General features: G+C 36.0%; 1 protein-coding gene across 3 annotated transcripts in view; it reads right to left on the bottom strand.

Annotated features, from left to right (window-relative positions):
- Positions 1-1,026: 1,026 nt before the first annotated feature.
- DNAAF11 (dynein axonemal assembly factor 11) overlaps positions 1,027-22,216 on the bottom strand; it is a 36,896-nt gene continuing 15,706 nt past the window's right edge. The window contains exons 8-12 of one of the 3 annotated variants that reach the window (XM_074897573.1): positions 20,387-20,452; positions 18,990-19,059; positions 18,069-18,164; positions 11,325-11,410; positions 1,027-1,425 (exon numbers count right to left, since the gene is read on the bottom strand). In XM_074897573.1, the coding sequence (XP_074753674.1) occupies positions 1,239-1,425; positions 11,325-11,410; positions 18,069-18,164; positions 18,990-19,059; positions 20,387-20,452 (505 nt within the window). In that variant the 3' untranslated portion in view covers positions 1,027-1,238. The remainder of the gene's footprint in view (positions 1,426-11,324; positions 11,411-18,068; positions 18,165-18,989; positions 19,060-20,386; positions 20,453-22,216) is intronic. The other 2 variants (XM_074897574.1, XM_074897575.1) reach the window with 2 other exon arrangements.

Below are 22,216 nucleotides of genomic sequence, written 5' to 3'. Positions count from 1 at the left end.
CTGCCATCATGACTCCTACTTTGTTTAACTACCACCTAGGCAAGAATGATAATATGCACAGAGTTCAATGACCAACATGTTGATTCGCTAACTGGCTACTGTCAGGACACCCAACGGCTTCCCAATACAGTTGCATCAAGAGAATCCCTTTTACTATGCAGCAACGTTTTTCACTAAATTTAGAAGAGCTGAGTATTTCTGTGACATTTCCATCAGACATGGTGAAAATAACAGAAATGGCATTCAAAGGCAGAGCTAAGAATGACATGAGTCTTCTTTTCTCTGGAAATCAGGAAAAAAAAATCCAAAAAAAAAAAGAAAAAAAAAAAAGAAAAACTGACCTAAAAGAAATTTGGTGTTGCCAAATTACAATAATTTTCTTATGTAAACCAGTATATGCTTCTTTAATGCTACCTGTTTCACTCATGGGACAATCCTGAAGCAATAGGGAAAAAATACGATAATGGAGTTTCTGGTTGATAGATGGGCTGCAGGGTAGAGAAAGAGCAGTTCATCCCATTACGGATGTTCAATCTCATTTCATCTAACAGCTAAAAATTAATCTTGATATTTTTAGGGGATCCTGAAAAAGATGGAACAGTTTAGAGTAGCTGCATGAAAAAGAATAATAGTCAGGCTGATTCCGTACATTCTCCCCATTGTGCCACATCTGAGATACTGTGTTCAGCATTATTCTCCCCCAACATCTTCAGGGAGTGGATTGTTATGCCAGCTCCAGAATCCAGGAGCTCTGCATTATGCTGGAAAATTCACTGATATGTGGTAGGTTACAGCAATGTTTTTCACTCCCAGAATACATTGTTTTGTTTTACTGTTGTCCTTCATGAAAAAGAAAAACACTGAAGGAATACCTAGAGATTTTTGCTATCTTCATTTTAGTGAGAATAATCATGAATCTTGTTACAAGTGCTTTCTTCCTTCCTTCTCTCCTTTTCTACAGAAATATATCATCTTTCAAGCTAGGCAGTAAATTTTTGAAGAAATGACAATGTCTAACTTACATGGTTACAATTTCTGATTTGAGACTTATTAAGTAAAACAAAAAAATCATATATATATAGTAATATATTAACAGAAGACACCACAGAAAACACAAACATAAACAAGTTATTGATAAATGTAATAATATTTTCAACTTCAGCTATATTATGGTTACACTCAGGGTATGAAAACAACTCAAGCATACCTGCCATACAGAGGGACTATTTAAGAATATTTCAAATTAAGGGAGGAACATCTTCATTATTTTCAAAATCAATATAACTCTTCTTAGTCTCTGTAATTCTCTCTGGTTGTAAACTAATAGGTCCCTGTCCAATTCGCTCCTTTTCTTGAATTATCTTTGTTACATCAGGGAATGAATATTTACTAGGATCCACTTCTAATTTCTCGACTTGTCCGCTCCTGAAACAAGAGGGAAATAAATGGGGGAAAAAAAAAAATTCAGTGTCAGATATAAAAGAACTATTTTGGGTGCCTATTTATAAAGCTGTTGTCTTAGTGTGAGAGTGGTTACTGAGTCCAATTAAGCCAGGATTAAGAGTTCTTGTAACTTGAAAACTGATTGTTATACAAAAACTTAGTGTAACCACAGAAAAGTACTACAAAACCTCTAAGATTTTGTACAAAGGAATCCTTAGCCTATGAACATCAAATGTTAATTTTTTGACATCTGTAATTTGCTTTTTATCAGAACACGGTGATTGCTGATATCACATTACAAATGGTTGGCTTTTGATGTAAGACAGGGGATTTTTAATCTAATTGCTTTTTCATTATTTTTTCTTTCTGTACTTTTTTAACACAGTTCATTCACACTGGCTGTCTATTAATTTGTATGTAACAGATGCATCTCTGGAAAGCAGAAATACTTTTATTTAGAGAGAAAATGTAATTGTATTAATTTATTTGCTTTTATCAGCTAACTTATGTTTTGGCAATATGAACCCTCACCATGTTTGTATTATGAAAAAAAATTTAAATGAAATTATAAAACAGGTCATAGTTATAACAGAATTTCCAGATTCTGTTGCTATTAAGGATATTCTTCTAGATCACACTTAGAAATGTGTACAGATCACTCATTAAGGCAACCTACCCACATCACATGATGATCAAAGATTTGAAATATTCTTATACTTTCTGTCTTGCAGCACTTAAAGCCACTTTTCTGATAGAGGAGCTCAACAACTAAATGGAAAAAATCTGTCCTGTCTTCAAGTAATTTGTAACTGTTTCCATGAAAAAATGGCAAATGGAAACTTTACTGTACAATGATGTTCTGATTTCTGAACATTCCAACACAATTTGTACATCTTCATACTAATTTTCATTTTATAGTGAGTGCTACTTTGGGTCAAAGTTCCAAGCTCAGCCTCACAAAAGATAGTGTGTCACTCTTCAAAGATGTGAAAAAAACCTACATGTTCATCTAGGAGATCAGAAAGACTCATTAGAACTAGAACAAAACAAAAAAAAGGTAGCAAAGTCACTGGATGAAGGAATGCATCTCTTTGATGACAACACAGGTAATGAAAATATGTAAATAAAGTATATTAAAAGATCTTTAACTGAAAATACACAATCTTTAGTTGTCACAACAAAGACAGAGTTTTGCCAAGCAGCTTCCAAATTCTGCCAGTTCTCCATCAAGGCCTCATGAGGTCTGAGCAGACATCCCAGCCACATCTGTGTGCAGGATCTACGGTCCCAATGAAGGAGAGATGCAGAGGGACTTGGGGGAGGCTTCCTCCTCTCCGCATGCTACACTGAGGAAAGCATGACTAAGAGAAGAGGCAGTCATCAGCCTGGACACCTCCTTCAGTCTTATGCCACTAGTTTTTTCCTGTGCTATAGGAATTATCTGATCATTTTGCTGAGCAGAAAACAACCAGAGGGACACCCTTCTTTAATAATTTGGAGAACCTTTTCCACAAAGTGGCACAAACAGAAATTACTCAGAGCAAAATTTTATAGGTAATGAAGACAGATGCAATAAAACTCCTATTTCTTTACCCTGAACGTTCTTCAATTTATAAGGTTAGATTTTTTTCTTATACTACACAGTTTAATTAAATAAAAGTGGATTCACTTTGTGGCAACGTTCTAGAAAATGTTCATTCCCAAAAGGTAAGAGACATTTTTGTTTCCTCTTTAATTTACAAAATGTGCTGTGACCTGGCATCACTTTATAAGTAGCTGTGAGGATCCCTAAGAGAATACATCCTGTCCAGAATCTTAATCTAATCAGTAATCTGAAACACCTCTGAAAAAGCTAAAAAAGCATAAATATGAAAAAGAATTAGCCTCAGCCTGTGCTTCCATCACATTAGAAAAGATTTTCCTTGATTTAAAATATTTTAATTAGTAGTGGTATTTTACATTTGTTCAATAACTAAAATTGTGCAAATTGCTAGTCATGAAAATACAATAAATTCTATAGAGTCTGAATAGCTTATTGCTTAGTAGAAGAATAAATTTCAATACATCAGCAACAAATTAACAGTGAATGTTGTAAGTAACAATCCACATCAACAAGCTATGAAAGGATTATACACATCAGTCATTCTCAAAATTTAATCAGCACATGTTATATAGAAGTATCTGTTAACAACAGACAATAGGAAAGACTGAGAATAAATAGGTGATTTTTCTTCTAGGAAGTAAGTGGATTTTTATGTACTTATATGCACATGATATATTTGTTTAGTAAAAATTCAAGGTGCTGTTTCAACTACTATGATACAAGTAATTTGGCTGATGACAAGCCTCAGTTATGCTGAAGTTTGTGCAGCTACAACACATGTATCTGCTGAGAACCTGCTCCTCTCATCATGTAAACTATGCAAAAAAAATCCAGGTATTGATGAAGTCAAGACTCACCACCTGAAAATTTTTGGAAGAAAGAATGAGTTTTAGGTCATCTGAACATTTTTTCCGTGTAATTCTACCTAGCAGAATAAAAATAATCTTGTTGCTGAAGCTTTTCCACCAGCAACAGTAAAACAACAGTGATGAAAACAATGTCTGGAAACCTCAATGTTTGCAAATTGTTTCAATTTCAGGTTTAAAAAAAAATGAAGTTCACAGTTTTTGGCACTGCTACCTGCTGCTGAGTGTTCCCCACTCAATGGAAAATTATGGTCTAAAGATTAGAGCACCATACAAAGAACCATTAATACTGGATTAAATCCTTTCTTATTTCCTGGCATTTTTTTTCCCTTAGAAAAGCTATTTCTAACTCCACATAGAACAATGCTTTTAATAAAGGAAAAGACTCCACAATAAAGAAGTTCTGTCCTTCCATTTTGCATAACTATAGCAGCCTGCTGAACAATCTGGTGTGTGACAGAGCATGTATCTGATAATTTGATATTTTTTGATAATTTACACTTTTGTTCACACAATTCTTAATCCTCATATTTGATATTTTAATTATTTCACAGTTACATTCCCCTATTTCAACCTCTGAATTTCAATAAAATTTAGATTGCTGAAGATTTCTTATATGTTTGATCCAGCATATATGGGTTTTGACATTTGATTAAAGTTTCCTTTCTGGCATCACGATTTCCAAAGATATTTACAAGTCACAACCAGCAGCTTTGGAGAGGCACTTTTTCCAGTCTTCTAACATTATAAATGAAACAGCACAAAAGACATTATCATCTTAGAAAAAGTACTAATAAATCCTTCTCTTGAATAAGAAAATAAAGTGATTTCAGTATGTAGAATTATATTTTATTTAAAAGAGCTTTGAGAAAGACAAATCTTTATTTATGAATGTTAAAAACTGATGGTGAATGTGTGACACCTGCCATACTCTGGTCTCAACTTTTGAAAAGACAGGCTTAGAAAAAATCTTCTAGGTAATCTAAGCAAATAATGATGGTTTTATAAATACTTGGACTATTAATACCTCTTTCATTGCATAAAAGCCTTTCAAATCTCTCTACATAGGTGTAATCTGAAATGAAGCAATAACTGGAGTCTTCAGAATCAGTGGATCATTAGGAAGATACGAATACACAATAGCTGGTAGAATCAAATTCAGTTTTCAAGGACTAAATTACAATCAAGAAGAACTAACAAATCATTGGGAAAAAAATCTGATAAAAGGCTGATGGTATCTCGGTCATTGTGTTCTAAAGGACAAATACATCTCACAAATAGGATTCATCAGACTGAGAACATATATAACACTAGCATCCAATTATCTGAAAGTTAGACTGAAAATCATAGCCACTGTGACATTTTCAACTTCAATGTTCCATCCCTTACCTTCTTTTACACAATCACTTCAGGGTAATAAATTTCAAACTGACCTTGTCTGTTAGCAAGAAATATGCTCCAACACCTGCAGTATGCAAATTGACTCTGAATTTCTAGGTCTGGCCATACTATCATCTTATTTTCACTTCTTGACTAACCCAGAATAAAAAAGTACTGTTAAATTTGTCAAAGTTGTGTCCCTAATGTTGAGTTACAGTGAAAACACACTTTATTCTAACAAGGTGTTAAGACTTTGTTTACAAAGTTATGGAATGCTATAGATCCTTTAAAGTGCCCTCAGTCTGTTGCTCATCACATATGGACAACTGGAGATTACTTCAAATTGTAGTGACTGAGAGTTAACTGAACAGTATTGTTGAAAATGCTCTTCTCCAGAAAGGCATGTTCTGAAGTCTCCTCACCCTTATTACAGTTACGGTTTAGCAAATGCCTGTGTGTGCAAATTAATTTTCAAGTCACTTCTGAGGCACCCACCTTTTGTTCTACTCATTAGTCAAATGATAGAGATGTATACCCTCTACTTTGATTGGCTCCAGGCCTCCATGAGAATGCAAATGAATCTATACTTTAAGACTAACTTCAGTAAAAAAGCCTTTTTATTATGTTGCTTAGTCATACCTGACTCCACTTTCTGGTTTAAGAAGTTAATTGAATTACAATTCCTATAATTCCTCCTTTCCCTGACTATGTAACTTGCATTGTAAAAATTCTCAGTATCTTCATGACAGCTAACTACATAGCCTGAAAATATTATTTCTGCAGACCTATTCAACTCTCAAGATTTACAACCTACTCCCAGGCATTTATAGAAGGAAAACATTACATCTCAATAGAACTGATAACTGATTTGCCATTTGTGATCTTTCCACGCATTTATTCATCTTTCATTCAGGCCACACTTTGGATGCATGTAGCTTTCTTCAAGTTAAAATATTTGTGCTTAGTTTAGACACAGAAGTTAATTCAGGCTTTGAAATATCACATAAATCCTCTTGCAGTTCTTTCGGGTTAGTTTGTCTACAACTCCATTCAATTTCTGACCTCATTTTACCTCTTATTCCCAGTCTTGGGGAGATTACTCATTTTGTTCTATTGTATTTCTCTTTGCAACATGAAGTTCTCTCCTATCCAACTTGTCACACCTCTATCCTTCTGTGTGTAAACTCTAAGTGTAACACTGGGAGAGATCCTCAGCCATTAAGTCTGTGGAAAGGGAGTATTCTTACACTTCACAAGGATTCTTTCAAGGATCCACATTAGGACTCCTCACTCCCAAAGACAGATTATTACCCTTACAACTACAGATTTTTCCCACAGATTTGTTCTTTGCACCTTCTCCACCAGAATCAAGCTAAATCAGGGTCATCCAGTAAATCAGAGCTTTGCAGTATGTCTCATCTTCAGCAACAGTGTTACATCTCAAGCGAGACAAGTATAGAGAGATTTTAAAATATTCAGTCTTTTATTCTTTGCTTGTTAATAAATGGAAAATGGTCAAATAAAAATAAAAAGTTCTCCAATGAAAGTAAATTAATGCTTCTTCATCACTATGAAACTGTAAACCATAAAGGAAGTTCTGTTAATGAGTCATGATGACAAGTTTGCTGGAAAAATGTTGGAACTAAAATCCAATACGGTGATTAAAAACATCCAAGTTTTCTTGACCTCAAGTTCAACATAACTTACAGGCAATGTTATATATTTGATGTCTCTCCCAACTAGTGAAATTTAGCTGAAACTAGATAACCTGTTCAAAAGCATTTATGGGCGTACCAGCAGACAATGGTGGGACATTCCAGCAGCATATGTTTTTCTTCTGTTTTCTTCTTAAGAATCCACATGAAAATCCAAACCAAACAAAACAAACCCAAAAGACTGCCAACTCTCAAAAATGCCATAAATTACATACTGCCACTAAGAACTGATTCCAGTAGAACGTAAGTAATTCTAACCTAATACATTGCACAGTATTTTCTACAGCACCTGCTGGCGTAGTCATCCAGTGCAAGCTTACCTAGCAAAGAGGAGAGAGACACTTATAGCAGTCAGATATCCAATGCTTAAACTACTCAAACAGAAATCACCTCTATCTTACATTCCTTGGTTCATTACAACAGATGTGTATAGACAGAACTTGCTGATTTGTTTTTAATTCTGCTTTGTAAAGTACCCTAGAAATTGCTGCTCCATTTGCTCCATTCTTTTGCCTCTTCAGATTAATCCATTCTCTGGCTGTATTTATCAACCTCTACAGAGCTACTGTAAACAACAACAACAGCAACAACAACAAAAACCCACCCCCCCAAAAAAAACCCACAAAAACACCACAGACAAAGAAAAAGGTCTCTCTCATGTATTCTTAGGTATCTTTCTTCACTGGAGGAATTCAAATGTATGTATTATATATTTACATTCAGAGACATTTTGAGTTTGGTGGTTTGTTTTTGGTTTTGTTTTTTCTTTTCCAATGTGATAAAGGAAGAATAGTCTAAAGCCAAGGGTATGAGACAAGGTTGATTGACTTTATGTAACTGTTACTCCTAAAATTTCAGTGTGACTTCAGGAAAGTCAGTTCCTACCTGTATCTAAATTTCATGAATGCAACTGTGGTAAACTCAACTTCTGTACCTCACAGATGAATTGTGAGGCCACTTACAGTAAAGAATGGCATACTCGGCTACTACATTAATAAAGGCTTTGTAAGTATAATAAATCAATCTGTCAATTCCTCCCAGAGAAGCTTGTCTCTTTGAAGGCGTGAAATACAGTTTTGTATTTCACAAATACAAATACAGTCACAGAAGAAACCTCTCTTACATGGCAGAAGTAATGATAGTATCATCATGTAATCTAGCTAAGAAGAGTTAGAGATTTAAAGCACTGCATTACAGCTAAGCAGATTATATGTCTGACAGCATTTAGCTAAGACATCTGTAGCTGTCAAGTGTAATCACTGTAATGAATGTTCTTCTGTAATCTAAGAGACAACTATTCAGCAAATTTTTAACATCTGGCTAGTCAGCAACTTTTCAACTAAAGAGGTCAAAACTTACTATTTTTAGTAAGAACTATAATTCCAAAGACTTTTCCCCTACTTCTACTTTTGTGATATACATTCGTTTAAAATTTTAATAGTAAAATTTGTATTTTTCCTTCAAAATCTGCAGTAAGCATATTTGTAATTACTTAAAACTGCATTGAAATCCAACACAAATTCTTGGAGTTTTGCTATGCCATGGAGTATCTTTAGTTCATCAGCTAGCAGGAAAGGGGACCATTTCACATTATTACTTCTGTTACTTCTATGTTTCCATTATTACTTCTATTTAAACATTCACTATGTAGTCAAAAGTAAGGACACACAGAGGGTTCTAAGGAAATATATCTAATCCTAATCCACAAATTGCTAACTCTTCTGCTGTTTGGCAGAATCCATTTGAAGGAGAGATAATGTCAGTTATCTAACGAAGGAAGGTCTAGTTTTCACTTGGAGAAAAGCTAAGACTTTTTTAAAAACTGATTTAAATTATCTAAAGCTTTAGTGGTACTTCTGTGGGAAAGAACCATTCCTTTTGGAAAGTAGAATCATGGAATAGTTTGGTTGGAAAGGACCTTTAAAGGTCATCTTGTTCCAATCCCCCCTTCCATGAGCAGGGACACCTTCCACTAGACCAGGCTGCTCAGAGCTCCATCCAACCTGGCCTTGAATGTCTCCAGCAATGAGGCATCTACCACCTCTCTCTGCAACCTCTTCCAGTGTTTCACCACCCTCAGGATAAAAAATGTCTTCCTTATATCTAGTCTCAATCTACTTTCTTTTAGTTTAAAACCATTACCCCTTGTCCTGTTGCTACAGGTCCTGTAAAAAAAATCCGAACCCATCTTTCTTATAAGCTCCCTTTTAGTATTGAAAGGCGACAATGAGGTGTTCCCAGACCCTTCTCTTCTCCAGACTAAACAAACCCAGCTCTCTCAGCCTATCCTCATAGCAGAGATCATCCAACTCTCTGATCATTTTTGTCCTCTGGACCTGCTCCAACAGGTCCATGTCTTTCCTGCACTGAGAACTCCAGAGCTGGACAGTGTATTCCAGGTGGGGTCTCACTGGAGCAGAGTAGAGAGGGAGAATCCTCTCCCTCGACCTGCTGACCACGTTTCTTTAGATGGAGCCTAGGATAAGGTTGACTTTCTGGGCTGCGATTGCACATTGCTGGCTCATGTCCAGCTTTTCATCCACCAGTACCCCCAAGTCCTTCTCCACAGGTCTGCTCTCAATCCCTTCATCCCCCAGCCTGTATTTATACTGGGGGTTGTCCTCACCCACGTGCACTTGGCCTTGTTGAACCTCATGAGGTTTGCATGGACCCACTTCTTAAGCTTGTCCAGGTCCCTCTGGATGACATCATCCGTCAGGCATGTCAACCACACCACTCAGCTTGGTGTCATCTGCAAACTTGCTGAGGGTGCACTCAATCCCACTGTCTGTGTCACTGATGAAGATATTAAACCACACTAGTCCCAATATGGACCCTAAGGAACACTGATCAGCACCTGGACATCGAGCCATGGACCACCACTCTCTGGCTGCAACCATCCAATTCCTCATCCACCAAACAGCGCATCCATCAAATCCATATCTCTCCAATTCAGAGAGAAGGATGTTGTGGGGAACCATGTCAAAGGCCTTACAGAAGTCCAGATGGATGACATCTGTAGTTCTTCCCTTGTTCACTGATGTAGTCACTCATCATAGAAGGCCCCTATGTTGGCCAAACAAGACTTGCACTTGGTGAAGCCATGCTGGCTGTCTCAAATCACCTCCCTGTCATCCAGGAGCCTTAGCATAGCTTCCAAAGAGGATCTGTCCCATGATCTTCCCAGGCATACAGCTAGTAGTTCCCAGAGTCCTCCTCTCTACCCTTTTTAAAAATGAGTGCAGTATTTCCCTTTTTCAGGTCACCAGGGACTTCACCTGACTGCCATGACTTTTCAAATATCATGGAGATAAGTATCCATCATTTGGCTTGGACCTTTTAAAGATATTTTAATACTTAGTAATCAAGATGGTGCACTGTTGTAATCACTGCTGCTAAGGAAAGTGTGCAGTGCTTGTGGCTCATTAGGAATCTCAGCAATTCTTGCAGTTGCCCTATTGTCTTCTTATCATGCAGATCATGCAAGAAAAGAGGCCATGACTGATTTTTATTAAAAAAAAAAAAACAAAACAACCCAGAATTAATGACAACTGACTTTTACAGAGCCATTTTGCCAGTGTCCTAAATATTGAGACCAAGAAGGATACCCATGATCCATAATGCTGTTTTTTACTAACTGCTTAGCCTTTCCATCAACATCCACCACAATGAAATCAAATAAGAAAAACAAATGCAACACTTCAAATATAAACATAACTGGCTTAACAAAGTTTGTTGATACTAAACTATATCTTATTCTGGTATGAATACTATTGCCTATAGCAAGAAAAAATATATTAAAAGATACATCATAATATTTGTACTTAGGCCAAGTGCCCATCAACCCTAGTAACTACAGCAGTGACTAAGAGTAAAACTCTTACTTGCGAAGAGTAAAAACAAAAAATAATGTATCACTAATATTTGCTTGCTTCTGGCAGTCATTCACTGCAAGAATTTCAAGAGATAGAGTTTACATCACATTTAATAGATAGATCTATGTTATAAAACCCTGCAAAATTGCTTTTTGTACCTATTTATTAGTGCAGTAGCTCAATCTGTATACCAGTGAGCAAATACATTCATGAGAGAGATTCACAATCATTGCTTTCTAAATGGTTTTCAGACCTGGGTTACACAGCAAGGAGCTCTGCAGAGGCAATTCTCAGTAGGTGGTTTAGTTTTAGTATATACCAGTTTAATCATCTGCATGAGCTGATGAAGCAAAAGTGATTGCATATACTGAAGTATATATTCTGGCATGTGAATAACACAAGGACAAAAAATAAAACTAATGCAAAAGAAAAAAGGAATTACCTTTTTGCATTTTTTTTCAGCATATTGCAGTCAGAACATTTAATTGAAGTTGATACTTTTTGCTTAGCAAGGATTACTTCTTTAGCCTAAAATAAAAGTAGACAGAAAAATAATTACGACAAAAATTATATTTATGCTCACAAGCATTTAAATAATATGTCAAAAATAGAAAATTTAATATGGCCTAAAATTTTCTTTTTTTGAGTCATTTTTTCTGTTAGATTCTAACACTTTTCACTCAGCATGAAACACATGCATAAGGGAATTTTAACAATGATCTGAATTGAATTATATTCAAACACATATATGAGTATATATATATATAAATTTAAATATTTACATCTATTTGTATTTAAATAAATGCTGTCTTGTTTAGCACCATGTTAATAATGCACATTACTGCTTTTCTCCATAGCTAACTGTTTCAGGATGTGCCTCCCATTTGCATTTCAGTTCTGGTGTCCATGTGCTAGTTCAGACAGTTTTATTAAAGAATCTACTGCAGTCTGGACTTCTCACTCTTTATAGAACGGACAAGTGACAAAAAGCCTCCCTCAGGTCCTTTGCTAAAAGAGAATCTCAAGTTCAAAGTCCAAGTGAATTCCCTTTCACAAAGAAAACATGTCCATCACCACTTTTTGGAAGATGTGTTACTGATAAAAGGGTATGTCATGGCAAAAGAGTATCTCTCCCTTCTTAACAGCATCATGGGAGAGGGACCCCTTAAGCATTTGAAAGGAAGGAGGAGAACAGGAACTATACCAAATACTTAATTTTAATTTTATTGACTATTTCTTAGTGGAATTGTTTTGAAAGTAATCTGTTCCAGAAACCTGGTGAATTTATTGTCTCTGTCCTAAAATCTACAAGAAATAAGCAGACCCTGTAGCTTCTGCTGTTCGTTTCTGAGATTCATTATGAAAAGGCTGATCCCCTCTGATTGTGTGTATACTCTGGTGAAGCCTGTTTATTTGGACATTCCCTCTCTTCTCAGGAGCCCCTCTAGTGTTCTGTTCTTTTAACAATAATTCATTCCTTTGATCCCCTTGAGACTCAAGTTCCTTACTTTGCCCTCAGAGCACATCAGCAAGGATGGTGAGGAAATTTGCTGATTCTGCAATCAACAGAAAAGGTTTCACTGGCAAGAAGAGGTGATCCTAGAATTTAGGGAAGGATTAGGATTTGCCTACTAGAACATCCATTGTCCATTATGAAATATGGTTTGACATAAAGCCTATTTTGCTCACAAGATGTCTACCTACTTCTGTTCAAGAAAAAAATTTAAGTGATAATCTCTAATTTTAGTTCTTTTTGAAACACAAGTCCATATGCAACAGTGGTATGTGAGCTTCACCAAGCCACTAGCTGACTGTCCATCTCAGTGACAGTGATCAAGAACTGCCATAGCTTCAACTCAGGCCAAAAATAAGAGTTTGGGCTCAGTAGAAAGACAACTGTATGAAATTTAAAGCCTGTGGTATATGGGAAGATGGACTATATATTATATAATGAAGCTTTCTGAAAGTTATTCTGTGAAACTATTGCTAATATTTGCATGAATCAGAAAACGGAAAAGAAGGCTCTTTTAAGATCTTTATCAGAGAATTCTAGAAATGGATGTGTTAAATACCATCTAGAATATATCTGAGAAAACAGAAGGAATATGTGAAAACGGTATTTTTAACCTGAGTTATCTTTTCAGTCCTCATTTTTTTCCTATAGTGGCTTGCTTCTTCTACAGTAGGAACTGCACTGAGTAATAGAGTTTCCCTGAAACACATTTATTCTGAAGGATGAATAGATTTCTAGGGTTCCACAGCTGTACGCCTCCACATGCCTTGTCAGTAATGAAATATTACTGCATTTACCATACCTAAATAAGTGAGAATTATACAATTAAATTCTATCAAATAACCTTTACACTGACATGCATACTATAGACCTATTTGTAAATTAATTAAGGAATCTTAACTCTCATTGATCTTTAAATTTCTAAATGCTTTTGAAGGCCCAGGCAATAAAAAGCTGCCAGAATTCTTTTGTGACTGCTTATATAATAAAGAATTAATCAAAAAGTCCATTTTTTTCTCTCTGATTCACTAAAATAAGGGAAGTGAAGTTTTAAAACATGACATAAAATGTCTCAGAATCTTAAATGAAATCTACTTAATAACACTGTTTTTTGATGCTTTTTTTCAGACATTAGTTAAAATATTAGATGTGTAATCTATTGATGACATTTTACAAAATCACTGATTTAATATGTCAATTTTGGTTGAAGTCTATTAAAGAAACTCTCAGTTTTTAATTTTCCTGCATCATCTGCAAAGGTGACACTGCTAGACCATAGAGGTTCAAAGTTTGAAAATCTTCATCTCACAAATATTTTTCCCAGAAAATGAAGCATGTACAATATAATCACTATCAACTCCTTACTCGTGCAAAATCTCTGTACAGATGGTTGTTACAGTATAAACACTACATTTTAAAAGTGTCACTATATCATTTCACCGAATGTTTTGTCCTTCAGTTTTGATGACCTTCCAAAAAATGTTGGTAGACACTGCCTTAGAAAGATACCCATTCTACAGTGATTTGCTGTGCAATAAATAATACTTTTAAGAAAAATGTTTCTAGAAAAGAAGGTGAAAATTTTTGCTTTCTTTTACTTCATGTGGAATTTACTATCTCCAGCATCTCTGCTATGGCAAGGTCAGCCATCAGAGGGAAGGAAAAAGGTTTTGTTTTTCATCTTAAAGGCTAGGAAACTATGAACAGGCTGCAAGATGAACGGTGAAAGGTTTAGTAATCTGATCAGAAACTCACTAAAGCAGGTAAAAAACACTGAATTCAATTACCTTTCTGTTCTGTTACTGAGATGAGAGAGACCTTTTGAGGACAGCATTACAAGAAGCATATTATAGGAGACTATTTTTAGATTAATAACATTTTTAACATTTTGGTTACGTAAGGAATGTGCTAGACCATTTACCTAATTGCAAATAATTTTATTTTTATAATAACTGTTTATCAGGATCAAGGTTAAATATAGTGCAATATAGTCATTAGGCTTGTCTTATCACTGATACAACCTGAAAGAAGTGGCATGAACCCTGTTCTTCCTATTATCTTACTAAATGGAATTCATATTAAGTTGATGATCTCAAATTAGTATTCTCAAACATTGTTGATAACCTCAGCCATAATGTTCTGAAAGAACAGTATCTATTGGCCTTCCAGTTGTTGCTAATCTTTATACATTATACTTTGCCTCCTAGTTTACATCCTATTAATATCAATAAAATTTGTATGGATAGAGAGCATCTGAGAAGGATATGTATCCCAAAAGTATAACTTGTGCACTCTAATTCAGTCCTGGGGTAAGAGAATAGATTCTGTAACTGTAATATAGAACAAAGAACAATAGGTTAGTATCTGCTACACACAATTGCTATGAAATAGCACAGATCCATCTTTGGTCAGCAAATCCATGAAGTTCACAGGATCACAGACTCACAGTATGGTTGATATTGGAAGGGACCTCTAGAGGTCACCTGGTCCTTGCTCAAGCAGGGCCACCTAGAGCAGGATGTCCAGGACTGTGTCCAGTCAGCTTTTGAACATCTCCAGGGATGGAGACTCCACAACATCCCTGGGCAACCTGTGCCAGTGGTCAGTCACCCTCACAGTAAAAAAGTGTTTCCTGATGTTCAGAGGGAACCTCCTGTGTTTCAGTCTGTGTCCATTGCCTCTGATCCTGTTACTGGGCACCACTGAAAAGAGCCTGGCTCCATCCTGCTATGCACCCTCAGGTATTTATAGACATTGATAAGATCCCCCTGAGCCTTCTCTTCTCTAGGCTGAACAGTCCCTACTCTTTCAGCCTTTCCTCATAGGAGAGATGCTCCAGTCCCTTAATCACCTTAATCATCTTTGTGGCCCTTTGCTGAGTTCTCTCCAGTACATTCATATCTCTGTTGTAGTGGGGAGCCCAGCACTGGACACAGTACCCTAAGTGTCTCTCACCAGTGCTGAATAGAGGGGAGAAATGTCTTCCACAGGAGCCTCTTCAGCCACTTCTGCCTCTGCTGCAACATTCCTAATGCAGCCCAGGATGTAATTAGCCTTCTTTGGCAGAAGACATTGCCAGCTCATGTTCAACCTGGTGACCACCAAGACTCACAGGTCCTTTTCTGCAAAGCTGCTTTCCAGGATTCAAATTTTTGAATCCACTGACAATGAAGATATTAGACCAGACCATGCAGCACTCCATTCATACGTGTATCTCTGTGTCCCAGCTACACGAGTAGTTTTTACCCAAAACAAGGCAAAACTCAGAACATCAACTCATTCTATTCTCTATTCGATAGAGCTTCTCTCTCCCCAGATCTCACAAAGATCTGCGAATCATGACATTCTGAGATGAAGCAGGCTCCAGACCCTCAGGCTAGGTAAAATGTGTAGATGCAGCTAAAATATCAAGGTAGGTGAAATATAAAGTTAATAAAGGCAGTTCTCAACCACAATATGAAGAGATAATATTCATTATGCTGATTTAGGTATGACTTTCTACATAGGCAACAGAGCTGAAGATATCCAGAGACTCTGAAATATTTACATTTTCTAAGGGACTGATCATCCACAAAGAGACTGGCAAGACATATGAGTAATAAAAGTAGGTCATGGGATAGAAAACTGATAGTACTTAAAATACCCAAAAGACAAGGAAAAAGTAAACAAAAATGTTCAGAAACATTTGAAAGTTATATTATCTAAAATGGCAAATGTCAAGGCCTCAGTTTCAAATAAATAAATTTAGGAAAGCATAAATTCATATAGGAGTGAATTTTGAACATTAACAAAATATGGATCTTAACCAAATTGGTACAATTTTCAAAACTCTTCAAGCTCCTGGTGTAACTGCATGCTTGATGCTAGAGTGACAGTTTGTGATTTAGTGAGAGGCTGTCCATGTAGGGAGAAACAGATGGTATGGGACTGGAGCATAGAAGAAAACATAGAAGGTATAGAACCACAAGTGGAAAAAGCCAAAAGCTAAAAAATAACTTTTTAGTTACAGCTACTAGTTGCATAGTCTGAGAATTAAATCAGAGCACAAAGAGAAAGAAATGACCCCAAATAGCAGCTGAAGGTTCCTCCTTCAGAAGAAAATGCTGTAATTGATATATCCTGGCAGATTTGTATGTAGCACCATGCCCCACTGCTCCTACACAGCAGAGGAACTCACTAGAGGCCAGAAGGGTAAGGATAGAGCACCAATTTATTTTTTTCCTACAACTATCCTTGGGCAGGATTACTCTATTTCTGAAAGCCAAAAATACATGATGTAGTCCTAGAGGCCTTAAAAGCAGCCCAGCCCCCAAAGGCATAATAGCAGAAGAGCAAGATGCTGAAGTTGATTAACCTCTCCCACAGCTGCCAGAACCCCACCATATAATCCATTCTCATATCCAGAATTCTACCTTCCTAAAACTTCCAACTCCCTGTCTGCTCCAAGCCCTTCAATCCATCTCTGCTCTTCCTGCAGGTCCAAAACCTCAGTCTTGCACCAAATGATATCAAGTTCCACCTTAAGTGCCTTCCTCTTTCTGCCACCATCCCACCTGTTATGCCCCAAACCTGAAGATACCTCTGCCACTCAAATTCTCTCTGCCTCTTGTCTTTCATTCTGGTTCACACTGCTTCATCTTCCCCATATTTAAGCTCTAATGTTCCCGAAACTTCCACTGGCTGCTGGTTGGCCACCCATTACACCTCTCACTGCCTTACTTCAGTGAGCAAGTTGACCTCTGTGTCTTCAACTGTTCCTCATTACTGGTCATTCCTTCTCTAATCTCTATCTAGGGTGCAAGCTACATTTACTGAAACCATAGGAAGACACACAGAGAGGAACTAAAGTGGACACACCTATCAGTTTGCTCTCATTTACACTGCAAGATCTGGGCTGGGCAGGGAAGAGAGAGAATACAAACATCACTTTAAGACAGCAGAACTCTCAACTGACTTGAATCCTAATCATCACACCACCACACAAGCAAAAATCAGAGCACAGGTGAGATAGGAGGGCACAGAGTTAGGAACATTAGGAGAATATGACTTCTACCCACGCTTCTTTAAGTACTAGGGACTGCGGTGCAGCATTTTCCAGTTGAAACACCATTATGGCACAACTCTTTTGCTCATTGATTATGTGCTTCGTCCAGCTGGTCAGTGGATCCCTTCCAGCCAGGGAGAGCATGAAGAGAAAGTTAAGCAGCTCTTGTTCTCATCACTTGAGACACGAGAGGAGTACATCATTCTGGTCCTTGAACCAAAACATAATCTTCATACATGTGTGCCACACAAGTTTTGAAAAATTGATTTGTTTTTATTATTTTACCAGTGGAAAGATAAAGTAGGTAAGTTGCTTATTTTCAATTATTTAAAAAATCCATCTTCTGCATGTTTTGCAGAGTCTCTTTTCATATATAAAAAGCTGGTTTTGTTGAAAATAAAGGATTTTCCTAATGTTCCTTTAAAGGGATCTTAAATCCTAAGGTTTGGCTCTATGATTGATTTGTCTTTCTGGAATGTTCTTTCTATTGAAAATAAATCCTGATGGGAAAGGCTAGACTTTAATAACTTTAGCTAGCCAGATGTTACCTGTAACTCAGAAACTTTCCCAAAGTGCTCACAATATTTAAGTATCTTTGTATTATGCCTCCTCAAGATTATTTTACATACCTTTGGCATGCTGACAACTAAATGACCAGTTGTTTGTGATCTTTTAGCAGAGCTGCTATCTGGCTTCACTTCCTCAGGGAGCACAAACTGAAAAGGCTATAAGAAAATATGGGATTGAAGTATATCATGATTTTTTTTTTTTTTTTTAACTGGATAGAACACATGCAGAAACATCACTATCGCATCCTTTGATCTTCAGGACAGTATAGGTCTAAATCCTCTCACTTCACATGTAATATTACTAATATTAATAAATTATTATCATGTTAAACAGCTTTTACTTACAAGTATAGTCATATGTATATTCCTGAATTGCTGTCATTCCTGAAGTGACATTTCTAAAGAAGGTTATAAAATGATACTTGACTTATATTAGCAACTAAATGAGAAAGATTATCCAGTCTATTTTAGACATAAAGTAATTCTGAAGGTTTATTTATGCAGTTAGTACAGTCAAAAATAAGGATTTTGGTTTTCTGTTTAAGTACTTTGATTTTTTTAAAAAAATTGATGACAAAATTAAAACCACTTAGAAGAGAGAAAACTGGAATGACATTTTAAATGCTCCTTCAAAAGAATATACATCCATTTGTTTCTGTCAGCTATAAATTCCAGATTGTGAAGTTGCTAAATTTTAGCCTAGGGCAACTAGCAAGCTCTCTTCATAAGTGAATTATGGTACACTGGGGAGGGTGGGGAATAGGAAAAGAGAAGGAGGGGGAAAGGAGTGAAATTTCATTTCAGGCTTTGCATGTTTTCTGGTTAGGGCTTCCACAGTTTAGTTCAAAATAATAAAAGTATGAAACAACATTTTTTTCTCCACAGGTGCACACGGTTGGTAACTCATAAAAGTCAGATCCGGAGTCCACTGAATAACTATTAACACTTGAGCTGAAATGGTTTTAGTTAGAATATACTAACCTTTCCCTTCACCAGTACTCGTATGTAAGTTGGCTGGACATCAACATCAAGCAGAGAAGTGTCCAAATGTCTTCAATATGAAATATAAACACATAAATTAATCTACAATACAGACCAATAAATAAGCAGTGCAGATCATATAGCTCTTTAGTGATGATTTCACAGTTTATAAACTACACACTTCAATTTCACTTAAGTTATATGAAATATAATCAGGATTTAATGTCTTTGGAAGAAAAACATGATCTTCCTGTATGTTCACAGAATATCAATTAAATGACTAAATTCATGTCTAAATTCTGTCAAGTCCACCACATCACCTACTGTATAACTGCAAAAATTCAGAATCTTTCTGGAAAATAAAAAAGTCTTTCTTCTATTAGTTTAGTGCTTTACACTAATACAAAAATCAATCTATTTGCTATTTAAAATTGTAAAAGTATTTTGCTACTTTTCTGTCTGAATACCTAACTAGTAAATATATAATGAGCTCTCTTTTTTTTCTCAGAATTTGCTGGAAAACAATGAACAGAAATACTTTACATTCCCAGAAAACACAGTAATTTTACATTTCGGTACTGTCAAACAAGATCTGTGACCTTTAGAAGCTCCACTTTAACATTTGTTCTTCATTGTGTGACACATACACTCATGTAAACACGGAGAGGGCCTCTTTTGAGGAAAATTAATGAGCTTTAAGTGAAGAACATCTGGCATGAATAGTGGTTTTGTGCTATAAAACTAGTTCAAGCTTTAGTCTAACAAGTTCCAAATTATGGGTAAACAAGCTTGTGGGTTTCCAACCCCTTCCTGAAGTGTGGGCAGGGCCACTGTACAGCTTAGTAGTATATCCTATCAAACAGTTATCAGGTGTCCTTGTCATATTTTAGCCTGGTTCAACCAAAATTCTTCCAGGCAATGCCCTGGCGCAGTTCAGGAATAGTATGAGTCATGGACTCTTTCCAGTAAGGAAGTAAAGTAGGACAAGGCTACCCTACTGTGCCTTGGGGAGAACTTAACTAGAAGGACATGAATTGTACTGGACCATTTCTAGGGCCAGAGAATGGGAAAAACCACCATTTCCTATAACCCTAATCTGCAAATGAAGAATGGAAAAGGTTTTACATAAGTATAAAAGGACAGGTGTGGAGGAAACCTGCAGAAAGCATCAATTCCAAAAGGGACACAGTCCTTATTCAGGAGTCACAGAACAGTCTGAAGGGTCTTTGGTTTATTCAGCTTCGTTTCTTTGGCATAGGCTTCAAGATTGATTCCATTACCCCCTATAGTATTTGTTTTCCTCCTGAAAAGTCCCCATTACAGAGAAGAGTATAATGGAAACATTGTGTATCAGAACTTGAGTGGCAAAAATTAAGAGTAAAAAAAAAACCTCTGACCTGTAAACAGCAAGATCCAGGATGATCTGGTTATTTTCTTCATCATCTTTCAAAGAGAAATGAAGCCTAAAAATAATGACAAGAAACACCTCCAGGATAAATAAAACTGGAGTAAATAAGCAAACATTATGGCAAGCTTCAAATTCAACTGCTAGCAATTTTAGATGAATACAAATACCATTTTGACAATATGTCACATGATCATTTTAGAAACAGTTGCAATTTTCCTCCTGAACAGAAAAAAATACTGGCGTTTGAACTAAAGTCATTCTTACATTTATTTTCTGTTCTCCCCAACCAAGCCACAAGAGAAAAAAAAAAAAAAAAAAAAAAAGAGAATACTGCTGAAGGTCAGTTAAAATTAAGATCAGTCTGTCAATGCAGAAATGCAGAAAGAGAGACATCTGCTGGTGAAATCTGTCTGTTCTATTAACATCATAGAAAAAACTTCATGAAAAGCATGAATAGACTGGAACTTGGTAATTCTAACCTTACCATATGTAAAAAAAAAAAAAAAAAAAAAAAAAAAGGCATCCTTTTTTCACAGCAATTAATTTGCCTAGACTATAAATATCTGCCTATGCATTTCCAAAATAACACATGATTTGCACAATATCCTCGATTCTATAGGCTTTATTTGTTGAAAATGAGAATATAGATTGTATTAGTTGCATGATTGTGATCTCCTGGCTGAGTTCTTAAAATTGTGAATGAATCTTAGCAGTTATAAATAGAAAACAACATCTATTACTAAAACTGCAAGGAGATCTAGTCTAGACTTACAGTTCTGCTCATATACTCAAAACATTTCTCATGTATTAAAGTGAGAAAAAACCCACCTATAAATGAGCAGATTTTTATAAATTAGTTATTAGTATAAAATGCAAGGGGTTTCTTAATGCAATTTATCTGGAATATTTCAGTTTTAATTAAAATACTTAGATACTTTGGGTTCAGGTAACAGAAAGAAGATTAAATGCTAACATTTTGATAATATATTTTTTTCAGCAATAAAAATATTTGTCAGATATACTTTTTACTCTTTGCTCTCCTGTAGTCTGATACAGTCAATCTGCAAGAAAGCTTACAGGGCTTTTAGTTTATGGGTAATTTTTAATGGAAAACTGCAAATAATACAAACCAGCTTTGTTTCCCGTTCATGTTTTTTTTTCTTGCTGCATCACAAATTTTGAGAATTCACTAAAACATTAAGGGTGAAAAAGAGAAAAGAATTGTAAAATTTTCTAGGGGGCACCTTAATCAGAATCGAGGGAGAGAAATAGCCCGTTCTCAGCAGCATGTAGCCATTCCTCTTGCTAACCTTCAAAAAGAACACCACAGAAGCTTGGACATTGCCACGGACATTACTTTCACATTGAGGCAAAAACTTTGAAGAACACCATCTGTCTACTTGTATCTCTTTATTTATGTCTCTCCGATACACTGCCAGATTGCTCTGAAGAGCTGTGATATTCTTGTTGAAGCCACAACAAAAACTGCTCGGGTTTTACGTGCACAGACCACTTAAATCCAGAAAATCTGGATGACACAAACTGGACTGCTACTAACTGTGGATTCTAGGGGACTGCATTTCTTCTAAAAAGATAGCTAGAGCTTTATTCTACATGTCTCTGCTTGTTAGAGGCATAATCAAGTTCTATTAAGACAAGATTTAAACTATTTTAGACTTGTCTTCTTTGAACTGGAAGACTATATAAAATTTTTTTCAGCCAGCACATTTTTACAAAAAAAGTACATCAATACAATGGTAAGTATCTTCTGGTACAGATGGATTAAGCACATGTTCTTCTGACACTACCTTTAATTTTC

The sequence above is a fragment of the Athene noctua genome, chromosome 2, assembly GCF_965140245.1.
Source record: "Athene noctua chromosome 2, bAthNoc1.hap1.1, whole genome shotgun sequence".
In the NCBI taxonomy this organism is placed as follows: Eukaryota; Metazoa; Chordata; class Aves; order Strigiformes; family Strigidae; genus Athene; species Athene noctua.
Note: the sequence above shows the minus strand (reverse complement) of the source record. Positions and strands in the feature narration are given on the sequence as shown.